At 53.7% G+C, this 12737-nt stretch overlaps 1 protein-coding gene across 1 annotated transcript in view; it reads right to left on the reverse strand.

Moving 5' to 3' along the window:
- EHD3 (EH-domain containing 3) overlaps positions 1-12130 on the reverse strand; it is a 29805-nt gene extending 17675 nt beyond the window's left edge. The window contains exons 1-2 of the mRNA XM_004686320.2: positions 11250-12130; positions 1668-1844 (exon numbers count right to left, since the gene is read on the reverse strand). Of these exons, the coding sequence (XP_004686377.1) occupies positions 1668-1844; positions 11250-11476 (404 nt within the window). The 5' untranslated portion in view covers positions 11477-12130. The remainder of the gene's footprint in view (positions 1-1667; positions 1845-11249) is intronic.
- Positions 12131-12737: the final 607 nt, after the last annotated feature.

Below are 12737 nucleotides of genomic sequence, written 5' to 3' on the forward strand. Positions count from 1 at the left end.
AGCCACACCCCTGGCAGGCTCCCCCGGAACTCCCAGCCTCCGCTCACTTATCCTGACTCATCCTCCATCATGTTCTTCAGGTATTAGAGACATGACTCAGGGCTACCCGCCTCACTGCACCTAACACCATCACCACCTTAATCTTCTACCCTAGACGCACAGTTTAATAAACCACATCAAATTCCTGAGGACTAGTTACTTCCAGGCCAAATCCCAAGATTTGTTAGCAAGACCCTTCCCAGGCATCACTACTTCAGAGCACCCCCTTCCTGTGCACAATTCCCACTTTCCTCAGACGGGGTGTCCCCTGTGACCCTCCCTGTCCCTGTCTAGGGTTGCTACTGAAGAAAGATGAGAGACAAGCACACGGCTTGGTACGAAACATCCCTCAGGATGAGAACCCTTTGGGCACTGAGCTTCAACTTTGACAAATAGGAAGTGGCACCAGGGGCTTGAGTAGGCCCTCAGTGGATGGCACAGGGAGGCGAATGAAGCAGTATGTGGTAACACTGGGCAGCCTGACACGACCTGTTTGTGTGCTATGTTCCTGGCACTAAGTGTTCCCTGCTCAACATCTCACTTATTTCTCCTTTTAGTCACTGGCAGAAATTAGAACTATTATCCTATTTTACAGGTGGGGGGAGGATGGCACAGAGGAGTTGGGTGCAGTTTCTTAGGTCAGTGTTGCTATTCAGTTGGATTTTTATTTTTTCTTAAAGATTTATTTATTCATATAGACCTGGGGTACAGGCCAGAGATGCGGAGGGTGAGAGGATTCACCAGAGACAGAGCGGGGAGCAGAACAGGCAGATGGATGAAGTACACTGCTGAGGGGAGCAGCGGGCAGGTCAGGAGAGGTCTGCCGCGCCATATGGTCACCTCTGCGGTGGGGATCGAACTCATGCGGAAGTGGCTTCAGCTTCTCAGTGTGGTGCTTTAACTCACTGCGCCACCAGGGAGGGCCCTTCAGTTGGATTTTAACCTAGGTCTGTCTGAAGTCAAAGCCTTTACTTTTGCTCTACCTCCAGTTGAAAGTCATTGAAAAAAATGCTCAGTGCCATGCACATGCAAACACTGGGTCCAGTGACAAGTGTGATGGATTCTGCCTGCAGGAATCAGGAATCATGATGGAAAGGTCTGGGCCAGCTTGACCGCAAAGCTTTCCTCCAGTCAAATCTTGACAATCAACTCCCTACCCCCCATATCTGTAGACTTAGATGCTTCCTAGGGGAGAGGAGTTGACTTGTCCAAGGTCACATAATTAATTTATAGGAGGCTCAGTGCTCAAAGTCAAGGCTTCTACTTTAAGTCCTGAGTCCTTTCCACAAAGTAGAATAATGTCCTCGGGCTCCTTTCAGTTGGGTGCAAGCCCAGTCCCCTCATGCTGGGGGATTAGCCAGAGTAGCTCCTCAGGTTTTTACTGAAAAGAGGTACAGACCTGGGTGTGAGTTAACTCCTTGTGCCCTTCCCTGCTCTGTGGCCAGGAGTCAGCCCAGATACAGCTCCCTCACCCTTATCAATGGGGGTCACACTCAATCACACTCCTAGCAAGAGAGGAACACTCAAAGAGACACCTTGAGTATTTAAAAAGCACTGAAGCTCCCCAAATCAGGCCCTGCTTTTCATTTCCCATCCTCCAAGAAGAAAAGGAAACCCCCAGCACTCACCTGTTCAAGAAGGCATTGCCAAAGGCGTTCAGTTTCCGGAAGGGTTTCTTAGGGTCCACCACCAGGGCGTTCCCTGGGACGATCCCCTCCACCTCTCCCTGCATCACCGCGATGAAGGAGTCAGTGGTGGGCTCGGGCCCGATCCTCATGCCGGGGAAGTCCTGTTCCAGCAGGTACCTGGCAGAGGGGAGCATAGTCACAATCAGACTCCCAGCTCCTCAGGAAGGTGAGGGGCCACACAGGGGCAGACCCGGGCCATGGGCTTTCAAGACAAGGAGAGGCCACTCCCTCTCAGACAAGAACCCAAAGACCAGCTGAGGAGGGGGGATTGCAGCTGCTCTTCAGATACCAAATCTGTCCTTTTAGGTGCTTATTCCTTTTCCTCCCTGAGCCAGGACCAAAAAAAAAAAAAAAAAAAAAAGCAAGAAACAAAGCAAGCCTTGACACTGACTCCTTCGTGGAGGGCCAGAGACCCCATAACTGCAGGCCGTGAGGGTGGCTGACATGCCCTCAGAAGGCAGCCGGGGTCAGTCCATCCATGGACTCTGCTCACGTTCCTCAGCCCCTTATAAATTTACCTGGTTAGTCAGTCATTTGGTGTAAAAAATGCTGTCATATGATACAGTAAGAAGTGGATTTCCTGGACTTTGGGCCCCTCTCTGCATCAGCTGTGACCTGAGGTGGCCGTCCCCTCTGGCTCTTTGCCTGGGCAGCGAGTCCAAGGCCAAGTGTCCTTCTCCACAGCCCCCTTTAGAAGCCAAGAGCAACATCACACGTGAGCCAGAGAATGAAGCACAGAGCCTGAGAGACAACCAGGCCCTTTCAAAGGAGCTCGGAACAGCTTCGAACCCAAACATTGTAAGTCTGAACCCAGGACAGAGCCCACAACTGCTGAGGGCTGGGACTGGCCCGAGGAGAGTGCCCAATGCACCTTCCCAAGCCAGAGTGGACCAGGAGGCAAGGGATGACCCCTGGGATGAGCCCCCATTGTGGCTGGAGTCTCCTCCTTTAACCCTGCATATTCATGCTTGGAGGGAAAAATCAAGAAACCTTTAGAGAAAGTTCAAGTCAGAGTCTGTGAGGTCAGGAAGGGAACCTGGGACCTCCTGGACGAGGGGTCCCCAGCCCTGGTGCCCCCTATAGCTCTGGCGGATGGAGCCAGGGTCCCAGCAGAGGTTCTGATCTGTGTGCCCTGGCAGCTGGTACCTTTTAGGACTTTCCCCACTGAGCTGAATATGTAGCTAGGGTTGACAACCTGCTGTGAGCCACCATTCTCATTTTACTGGTAATCATCCCTGACAGTAGCATTTCCACCTGTCAGGTGTTATTCTGATCACTTCAAGAACATCGCTTCCTTCAGCCTTCCAGCAGGAGTTCTTGAGAAATCCAAGACTGAGCAGGCTTATGCTGCTCTCTCCAGCTGGAGTGGACCTGGAACCCACATCCACAACAGCCTAACATCTGCCCTTCAACTGTCTTCTACGCTGAGGGAATGCCTGCCAGAGAGAGTGGGTCACGGCCCCACAGAGGTCTGGGCAGAGCAGGGACTGCAGGCCACATCTACAGGGCCTGAGCTCTACAGGCCAGAGCTCTACCTGACCAAGGAGAACCTGGTGCAGCCAGCTCAGCCCGACAGAGCCGTGGCTGGGGAGACCTGCTGGAGCTTCTTCCGGCTTGGAGACATCTGCTTGTGCCTTCGAGAAGTGCTCCCAGCTGCTAGTTCTGCGGAGTTCCAGGGCAGGGTTGCCAAGGGCTCCCTCCCCAAGGAGCCTGCCTCCTGCCTCAGAGCTCTGCTGGGCCCAGGAGGCCACCCCAGGCACCGAGGGTGTCAGGTTGCCTCAGGAAGCCCCTCATCTCCCTCTGGGATCCGGCCCAACAATTTGGATGTGAAGGCAGGATTTCCTACTGTTGGGTGACCACTTTAAACCTATCACTGGGGGTGTGAAGAGAATAAATGACAATAGCTGCACACCTGAATGGGACTTCCTGCCTCCCTGTGCCTTCTCCTTTAGGCGGGGGAGCTCAGCTCCTGCAGGCAGACCTGGCTTCTCCAAGCACTCACACTGGACTTCTGGGGGCCCCACACCTCCACTTTCATAAAGCAGACAGCTGCAGTGCACCAGGTACTGTCTGGACTCTCCATGGACAAGCTCCTTTCATCTTCATGTCTCCTCTGATGTGGACACTATCGCCCTTATCAGATGGGTGTAGTGAGAAAACATACCTCCTAGGATCAAACTATTTACAGAGCTGAAGACTCAGTATCAAATTAGTTACAGCCTCTAAGCACTTACATCAGTCTCCCACAGCCAGACTGCCATTGCATTTTAAGATTTATTTATGCATACAGAACTTGGGTTATAAGCCAGAGGTGCCGGGGTGCTGAGAGCATTCACCAGAGACAGAGTGGGGAGCAGAATAGGCCAACTGGTGAAGTACACTGCTGAGGGGAGCAGCGGGGAGGTCAGGAGAGGTCTGCCACGCCATGTGGGTCACCTCTGGGGCGGGTTTTGAACTCATGCTGAAGTGGCCTTAGCTTCTTAGTGCTGTGCTTTAACCCACTGCACCAGGGAGGGCCTGCTATCACATTTTAAAGAAGAGAAAGACTCTCTCTCTCTGTCTCTCTGTCTCTCTCTGCCTCAGATTATGCCATTAGTAACTAACTGGGCTTTTGAATTTGAACTTGGCACTTAGACTGCAAATTCAGGCTCTGAGCCACTACATTCACTGTCTCCTTTCCTACCTTGACCAGGAAGCGGGCACAGGCCAAAGCCCTGAGGTCCTCATGGCCTGCAAGGAGGAGTGACAAGAAAGCCACAAAGGACATGGTTTGGCAGGAGGCTGGCCAGGGGTCAAGCTTGGGGGGAAGGTTAGGCCTTGGGGCTCAGGCGCCCAGGAATGCACTCATTTGCATGAGCACTCAGCTTTGGGGTTCATAGCTCCACAGCTATGTGTGCACAGGTGTGTGCAAGAGCTATAGCTGGATGGAGAGAGCGGACCCCAGGTCCACTGACTCCAGGAGGACACTTTGGGGACTTAAAAATAATTGTAGGGTCCGATTCTCCTGGGAAGTAGTTTCATGAGACTCAGCACCGTGATTGGGAAACCCACCCATTTTACCTGTGTGCGAGGAGCATCTGCCTGAAAGGAGCCATGGGTGAGAAGACAGGGCCATGCTGGGGCAAGTGTGAAGTCTGGGCACATGCGGGTGGTGGTTCCCGTCCAGGTCTGGGGGCAGCTGGCAGGGGAGGCTGAGTTGGAAGGGAACAGTTCCGCGCAGCCTTGAGAAATCCCAGCCTTCGCAGGCCCCATGCGGGGAGAAGCGTCTTTCTGACACAGGCATCTCAGGTTTCATCCCGGACGGGAGACCCTGGGTATCAGCAGATGGGCCGGGACGGGGCCTCCCAGCAGAGCAGGGCACTGTCCCTGGAGCTACAGGCTAGGGCGACCAGCAAGGGTGTGCTGTGCTGCCCTCTCAGCTAAACCCACACGTCCCCAACTTGCTGACCACACACAGGTCTGGAGAAACAGTGTAGCGAAGCCACCAGCAAGTCCAGGGACACAGTCCATGCAGCGGGCCCAGGAGCGGGGTGAATTCACAGGGACTACGGGTCCGGCCAGCAGCACCGAGTGCGCCCTGAACAAAGCAGCTTCTAGGTCCAGAGAGAAAACAGGGCTCATCATGGCTTCTCTGTGGGAAGGGGCACAGATCGCCTATGTCGCCAGGCAAAGACGTTCCCACAGCGGTATAAAGAAAGAAAAATTAATGCAAGCCTAGGCGGAAGGGCAGAGAGGAGGACCTGCGTGAAGAAGGGGGGACAGCAGGGGCCGAGTGCCCAGGGTGGAGGGGCTGTTCTGGAACATTTACGCAAATTGGCCCACTGGGTCAGTCCTACAAATACTCTGGGGCAGCAGCTTCACCGAAGCTTTGCAGGGCACAGCTCTGAGATACAGGCTCTGCACAGGCAGGGCCAGATGAGAAAGGAGAGGGTTTAGAAGGTTTTTCCATCCAATGCAAAATAAATAAGCACGGACCCTAAAGTGGTGGCGAGGCAGCCCAGTGCAATGCCGACTTCCCTCACAGGGCTCACATTTCTGCATATTCTTCTTAAGGAAATGAGTTCATAGCATTTCCCTCATGTGTTTGTGTCCTGCCTGGTTGGTACTCTAAGCCTGTGGCCTGCTTCAGTGGTGACCCAGGCACCCAGGGTAAGGCATGGGGCCAAGAGTCTAACATTCTGCTCCAAAGTTCCCCTCTCTGCCATGGGGCCAGAGCTCAGGCTGCTGCGGAAGGCACCAGGGTGCCAGGGCGGGGTGGGGAGGAAGCACCTCGCGGGCAGAGAGGGCCTTGGACACCCAGCCCCGCAGGCCACTGCCTCGGTTTCCCTGACTTATACAGTGGAGATAATGATTGTTTTCTGGTGAGATCAGAAGAACAGAACGAAGGTTTTGAGATGAGGCGTGTGAGGTTGGGAAAAACAGAGGTTACGTGCCCAAACAGGCAGAGTAATTGGAGAAAGGGAACACCAGAGCTGCCTCTAAGAACTCAGCACATTACTACTCCAGACCTGTCCCAGTAAACCCCAGGGCCCCCCCCGTAAAGACTTAACGGGCTCATTACCACCTTACTCTCTTCCCTGAAAATCACACAGCTCTTCACTCGTTATCTTCTATGCTACTTTGTGCCTTGTATGATTGAACATATATATTTGCTTAGATAGCTTCATTTTAGTCTCACGAAGCATTGAGGACTTCAGCTTTAAAAAGGGGTTCAGGGCCCTCCCTGGTGGCGCAGTGGGTAAAACACAGCACTGAGAAGCTAAAGCCGCTTCCGCATGAGTTCGATTCCTGCCTGTCCCGGAGGAGACCACGTGGCGTGGCAGACCTCTCCTGACCCGCCCGCTGCTCCCCTCAGCAGTGTACTTCGTCGATCTGCCTGTTCTGCTCCCCACTCTCTCTCTGGTGAAGCCTCTCGCCACCCCTGAGCCTCTGGCCTGTACCCCAGTTCTGTATGCACAAATAAATAAATCTTTTAAAAAAGGGGGGGTTCAGACAGTAATTTCCACCCTGTTGGCCTCACAAGACTTTAGGGGAGACCCGAGAGCACCCCACAGACATGAAGAGAGGGGGCAGGTGGGAGCCACTGGCCAGTACTGCCTGCAGTTTCCCAGCTCCACCGCCCAGTGGAGGTCTGAGTCAGCTCTGCGCTCCTGGGAGCAGCCTACCCCGTGGGTAAAATGACCCAACACAAAGACAGCGGCCAGGCCAGAGGCCAATTTTCCCTGGAGCCTCCGGGTATCTGCGCTTGGCCTGCGGCAGGCCCTGCTTTGCCCTGCTCTGCCCCTGCCCTCACGGCCGCCTCCGTCTGCCTCACACTCGTCCAGCCCTGGGACGCGGCAGCCAGGCTCCTCTCCTCACCCCAAACCCTCCCCCACTGGGATCTGTGCCCACAAGGGCTTCCCACCTTCCTGAGGGCCAGCCTCCAAGTTGCAGAAGAGAATCCATGTGAATCCAAAGAGAGGCAAGCCCAGTGTGAGGAACAGAAGAGTGCTCCTAAGGGCCAGCCTGAGTGAGAGTGGTTACTCATCACGCTGGAGCCAAGACCGCCAGGCTCACAGCAGTCAGGCCTTGCTCACCGGGCCTCTTGGCTGCTACCTGGTGCAGCAGCCTGCACTCGGCCGAGCCAGTCTGTGTTCTTTCCAGGATCCCATCCCACTGGCAACAGGACTGGGAAGCAGCCCATTTCCAGAGTCCCTTCTCCCAGTGAGGCTTCTCCAGAGGACCCCCAGACTCCTGATTTCCAGGAAGACCTTAAGCTGGGCCTGAGGCAAGGGGACACAGTTCCTCCACCCAAAGGCAGTCTGCTTCCTTCAGTAACTATCAGGCCTTGAAAAAGCCCCAGTCCCTCTATGGGGCCGGGTCAGAATCCTCAAGTCCACCGACCCAGAGCGCAGACAGGAAAGCAGGGGTTGTGGCTGTCAGGGGGGACTTTGCAGAGCTTAGGGGGTCTCTCTGGAATTGGGGGGGCCCTTTGCAGCTTTCTTCAGCTTTCTGGAGAATCATCTTTCTTTTATGGGGTGATGATACTGTAATGTCAGGGTGAGGCCTGCTGATGGGGGAGGCCAGGGAGGTGACCATATGGTGCAGCCACAGGTAAATGCCAACTGACCATTGGAGAAAGACACAACAAGCTCTCTGAGGAAATGGGGGAGTCCAAAAGCCCCCTACCATACCTCCACAACTCCTGCCCCATGTATTCATACTTCAGGATCCAAGTCATGCTATAGAAAGCCCACTTGGCCCTCAAAGCCAGGCAGACCTCCCTGAGAAGCTAGCCAGACCAGGCCCCACACCCCGCCCGCCTGTGTCCAGCTCCATGGCCCTGCTAGGCCTGCCTACCACCTGTGGCCTTCCTCAGTCCCTGAAACTGGTGCCAGGAAGGAGGGGCTCGAGGCTCCAGGCTAGCCAGAGGAGGAGTGAGGGGAGAAAAACAGCAGAGGCAGGCGGAAAGGCAGCCAGCCTCAGGGACACAGAGTTACTGTACTCCAAAGATGCAGTCATGTGGGAAGGAGGGCCACCAGGCCAATTTATTGTTTATTTTATTACTCTGGGTTGCTGGGCCTTAGGCCAAGGGAGTTATTTCAGGCAGAGATCATAGCACATTAATTAGTTATTAGAAGAATGTTCTTTTCTGCATGTTCTGTCTGAGATAAGAAATAGATCCTGTGCAACTACATATAATTGAACATGGACACTCAGGAGGCCAAAGGCCCAGGGATGGGACTGAAGAAGCAAGTCTTTGTCCCTGAGGGAAAGGTCTTTCCCAGGTTCCGGCTAGGGACAGGGCTGAGAGTCGCCAGCTCAGGGTAGGAAGGGGGAGGGTCAGGTGAGGGGCACCAGGGGACAGACAACTTAGCTTCTGGACAGCAACTCAAGAATCTAACTCTTAATAGCTAAAAATTAAAAAGTAAACAAATTGGGAAAAAACCACACAACCTTTAGCCAAATGATTTCATGTCTGGGAATCCAAGAAAACAGTCCAATATGTGCAGAAATATTATATGCAGAAATGTTCAGAGTGATGTTACAATAGAAAAAAAAACTAGAACAATTTAAAACATTCAAGAGACTGGTTCAATGAATAATTGTCTGTGCACACAGTGAAATATCATGAAGTCCTTAAAATAATGCACAGATTTTTTTAATGTACTTGGGAAACACTCAGGCTATAAGCAAGATAAACCTGCATACAAAATCACAGCAAGATCGCAACTATGTCGCCAAATAGCCAAAAATGCCAGAAAGATAAATATATATGATATTTAAAATGGTTTCCCCTGAGTCGTGGGAGTATGGGTAAATTTTTTCCTCTTCAAATTTATTCTTGTCTGCACTTTCCAAAATTAAAAAAAAAAAATGTTCAGTGGGTTTAAGGAGAAGAAAGGAAAATGTGTCATTTGGCTTTGGAGGCTTCTCTGTGCTGTGACCGCCCCCTACCTTGTGGGCTGCCTCTCCCTCAAGGAGAGACAGCTTTTGATGTCGAAGCTAAATTCAGTTACCGACACAAGTAGTGAGAGAGAAAGACTCTTGTACTTGGAGGATAAGAAAAAGCTGGGCTCTCTCTCTCTCCCGGCCTTCCTGTCTCTTTTAGATAAGGAATAATCGAGGGTAGTCCACTCTGCCCCTTTCTTAGACCCAGTTAACGGCCAGGCCAGCGTGACTCAGGCGAAGCCAGGGAGTGTCTCAGACAAGAGGCACTTAAACCCCACTGCACATTATAGGGGATCCTGCCCCAGGGACACTGGCGTTACCCCACTTTCTCTCCCTTTCTGCACAAGTCAGAACCTCCTTGACTGCAGGTGAGCCCCTGGGGAGCTAAGGCACCCCTTTAACTGGTGGTCCCAGAAGGAAAAGCTCCAGATAGTGTACAGAGCTAAATGCAGGGAGTGTCCGGAGGGCCAGGCAGGCTGAACCACAACCGGGGCCAAAGGAAACCTAGGAATACATGGCAGAACCTGGGCAGCCATGTGTAGTAAATAAAATGAGGGAGATGAGTTAGGCCAGGCAGTCTCACCCTCTGAATTAGATGTAAATTTGGGGTATATGTGCATTTTTCTAAAGATAAGCAGTTCACAGTTTTCATCAGATTTTTAAAGGAGGCACCAATCTTTAAAAAGTGAAGAAGCAACGGGTTACACTGATCACTGAAGTCCTAATGGTATGCAAGATCCTAAAGCTACCAGGCCATCCGCCACCGCCCCCTTCTTCAGGGGTCACTCAACTCCTCAAAACTGATGAGTCCAAGGCAGTCCACCCTACAAGGCCAAGTTCGCTCTGGTGTTCTGTCCAGACACATGTCACTGAGGGCCATGCTCCTGGGGGAGGTGTTAGGGGCACAGCGTTAGACAAAATTAGTACCTAGAAAATCAAGAACCAGATTCTTAACTTCTCTGCCTTCAGTAAACAGAGCACTGTTTTGCAGGTGCTCAGGTAGTGAAGGGCAAAAGAAGCCCCTGCTTTGAAACCTTCCACAGGAGATGAGCACCAGTGATTTTGGGGGGTGGGAGGGTCGTGGCCTTCATCACCACTCTATAGGAGTCTGACTTTCAACACTGAGGGCCAGGGGGCCCTTATGAATGTGGTGATCACTGCACATGAGGCCAAGAACACGAGGCTGCCCTAGAAGGGCTTTGGACTGTGGATGGAAGATAAGCCTGTCCTCTAAGGAGAGGGGGTCCTCATCGCTCTGGGGACAGTACGTGGGCCTCTCTGAGTCTAGGTGGACAAGTTGACTTCTTAGACCCAGCCCAAGGAATGGATGACTCCTCCCTCCAAAGTGACAGGCATCTAGCCAACCATGTCCTCCCATGTGTCTGGAACCTGTGTCCCAGGTCGGCGTCCTGCCCGTTCTCTGGTTTTGGACAATTAATCTAACCTCTATCTGGGCTGTGCACCTGCCAAGTAAAGGGCTGGAGGACAAAACTGCCAGTGTCCCTTCCGCCGCCAGAAGATATTTAATATTATTACCGAGCCATTGAGATTCAAACAGGGAAAAGAAAAATGCATTTGGCTGCTGATAGTTTTTGCCTGGTGTGGGAGAGCTGTCTGTTGGAGCTCTGCTCAGAGAAGGAGATGGATAAAAGAGGACAGGTGGCCCTGGCAGGTGGAGGGCCACCTGGTTCCTCCCCCTCCTTTTCAGCTGCAGCTGTAGAGCTGGCATGTGAATGGCTGAGCGTGAGTGGTCCCCTCAGGAAGGGAGTGAGGGTGGCAGATTCCACCTCCCATTTAAGGTGAGCTTTCTCACCCTTCTCTCCTGGGCCTTGATCTCACCAAAATGGGGAGGATGGGGATAGCTCTGAACACTAAACTGACCTCCTTAGCCAAATGCTACATTCATCAGTGAGGCACTTGGTAGGATGGGGGGGGGCGCCCAGAAATACAACTGTGGGGAGAACTGTGGACCCAAGTGCACCAAGGAGTCCATGTGAAAATGGTCCCCAAGCAGGAGGGGACAGCGACCGAGAGTGGATGCTGGCCTCAGCGCCTGGTGGCGGGCGGGCTGCCGGGCCCCGGGCGGCTCACCTGATGAAGGTGGTCTTCCCAGTGGAGTACTGGCCCACCAGCAGGACCATGGGCTTGTTGTCGAAATCTGCATCCTCCAGGGCAGGCGAGTGAAACTCATGGAAGCGGTAATGCTCTTCCAGGGGCAGCAGCTTGGTCTTGTAGAGTTTCTTGAGCCCGTCGCTCACTGTCTGGAAGACCTCGGGGTCCTTCCTCCGGCGGTCATCGGAACCCAGCCAGCTGAACATCGCGGCCGCCGCTGGTCCCCCGCGCGCTGCCCAAGCAGGAGGGCGCACAGCCCCGCGTCCGAGCGCCCTCGGTTCCGGGGGGGAAGGTGCCCTGCAGGGCGGGCCCGCTGGGCTCGGGGTGGCGCCGCCGCCTTACAGGAGCGCAGGGCTCAGACGCACCATGACCTGGGCGCGCGGCTCGCGAGTCCCTGGGGCGCCGGCGTGGGGCCGGGAACGCGCTCTTCCCCTGCGTCTGGGACCAAGTCCAGCAGCTGCCTCATCCAGGAACCCAGGCCGGAGAGAGAAAAAATATCTGAGCCGGACAGGAGGATCGCGATGTCGGAAATGAAAGTCAAACCTGCAATCAAACTGCCAGATGCCGGGGTCGGATGCCTGCGCTCCCGATCTCTCGCCTGCTCTCCCCCGCGGCGCCCCGGGTGCACCCAGGGATGCTTGGGCTTTGCTTCTGCCGGGAAGCTCTGGAGAGGCGGCGGTTTGCTCAGCCCTCTGACAGCTCAGCATCCGCAGGGCAACCCGCAGCCCCAGGCACCGGTTTAAATGCCAGCGGTGCAGGAAGCCGGCCAGCGGAGGAAGTCCCCGAGTACTGGCAAGGCCCGCCTGGCCCGCGGATCCCCGCGAGGAGAAGCTGAGCAGGGCGCCGCCATGTTTATGGGCAGGCGCCGCGCGCCAGACCTGTGGCCGCAGCTTGCTAAGGGATGCTGCGTCCCGTGGGAACGCGCCGGCACTTCATCCCCGCCCCCTGGAGGCTTGGTTTGGGAACAGCGCCCTCTCAGAGGCGACAGTGAAGGCAGCGCTGACCTCATCATTCTCCTTGCTTTTAAATAGACTTTCCTTTAGTTACTGCGTCCAATTCCTTAGGAAGACAAAATACTAATATTGGGGAGTATTTTTCTCGGGTGTGAAATGAAGAATCCAAGACCAGGTTACACAAAATGACCACACTTGTCACTAGGACTTTTTGCTAGATCTAGGTGAAGTCGAAGGAGCCTTCCTCATTCACTCGCTCTTCATTCATTCATTCATCCATGAGAAACCCCACACGTGTTAAGGATTTAGTGGCGGGCACAATTTTAGTGACTACAAATACACAATGGATCAGAAAGATAAGCACAGGCTGACTTTCCCTTCCAGGGGCTCTGGTTGAGGTCAGCGTTAGGCAGGGTATATATCTAGAGAGCCACCAGCACACAACGACACCAGTCCTTTGGGTAGCTTGACGCTTTATAGAAAACATGACTATGGACTCGAAGTTATAACATGA

The sequence above is a fragment of the Condylura cristata genome, unplaced genomic scaffold, assembly GCF_000260355.1.
Source record: "Condylura cristata isolate star-nosed mole 26May11 unplaced genomic scaffold, ConCri1.0 scaffold00020, whole genome shotgun sequence".
NCBI lineage: Eukaryota > Metazoa > Chordata > Mammalia > Eulipotyphla > Talpidae > Condylura > Condylura cristata.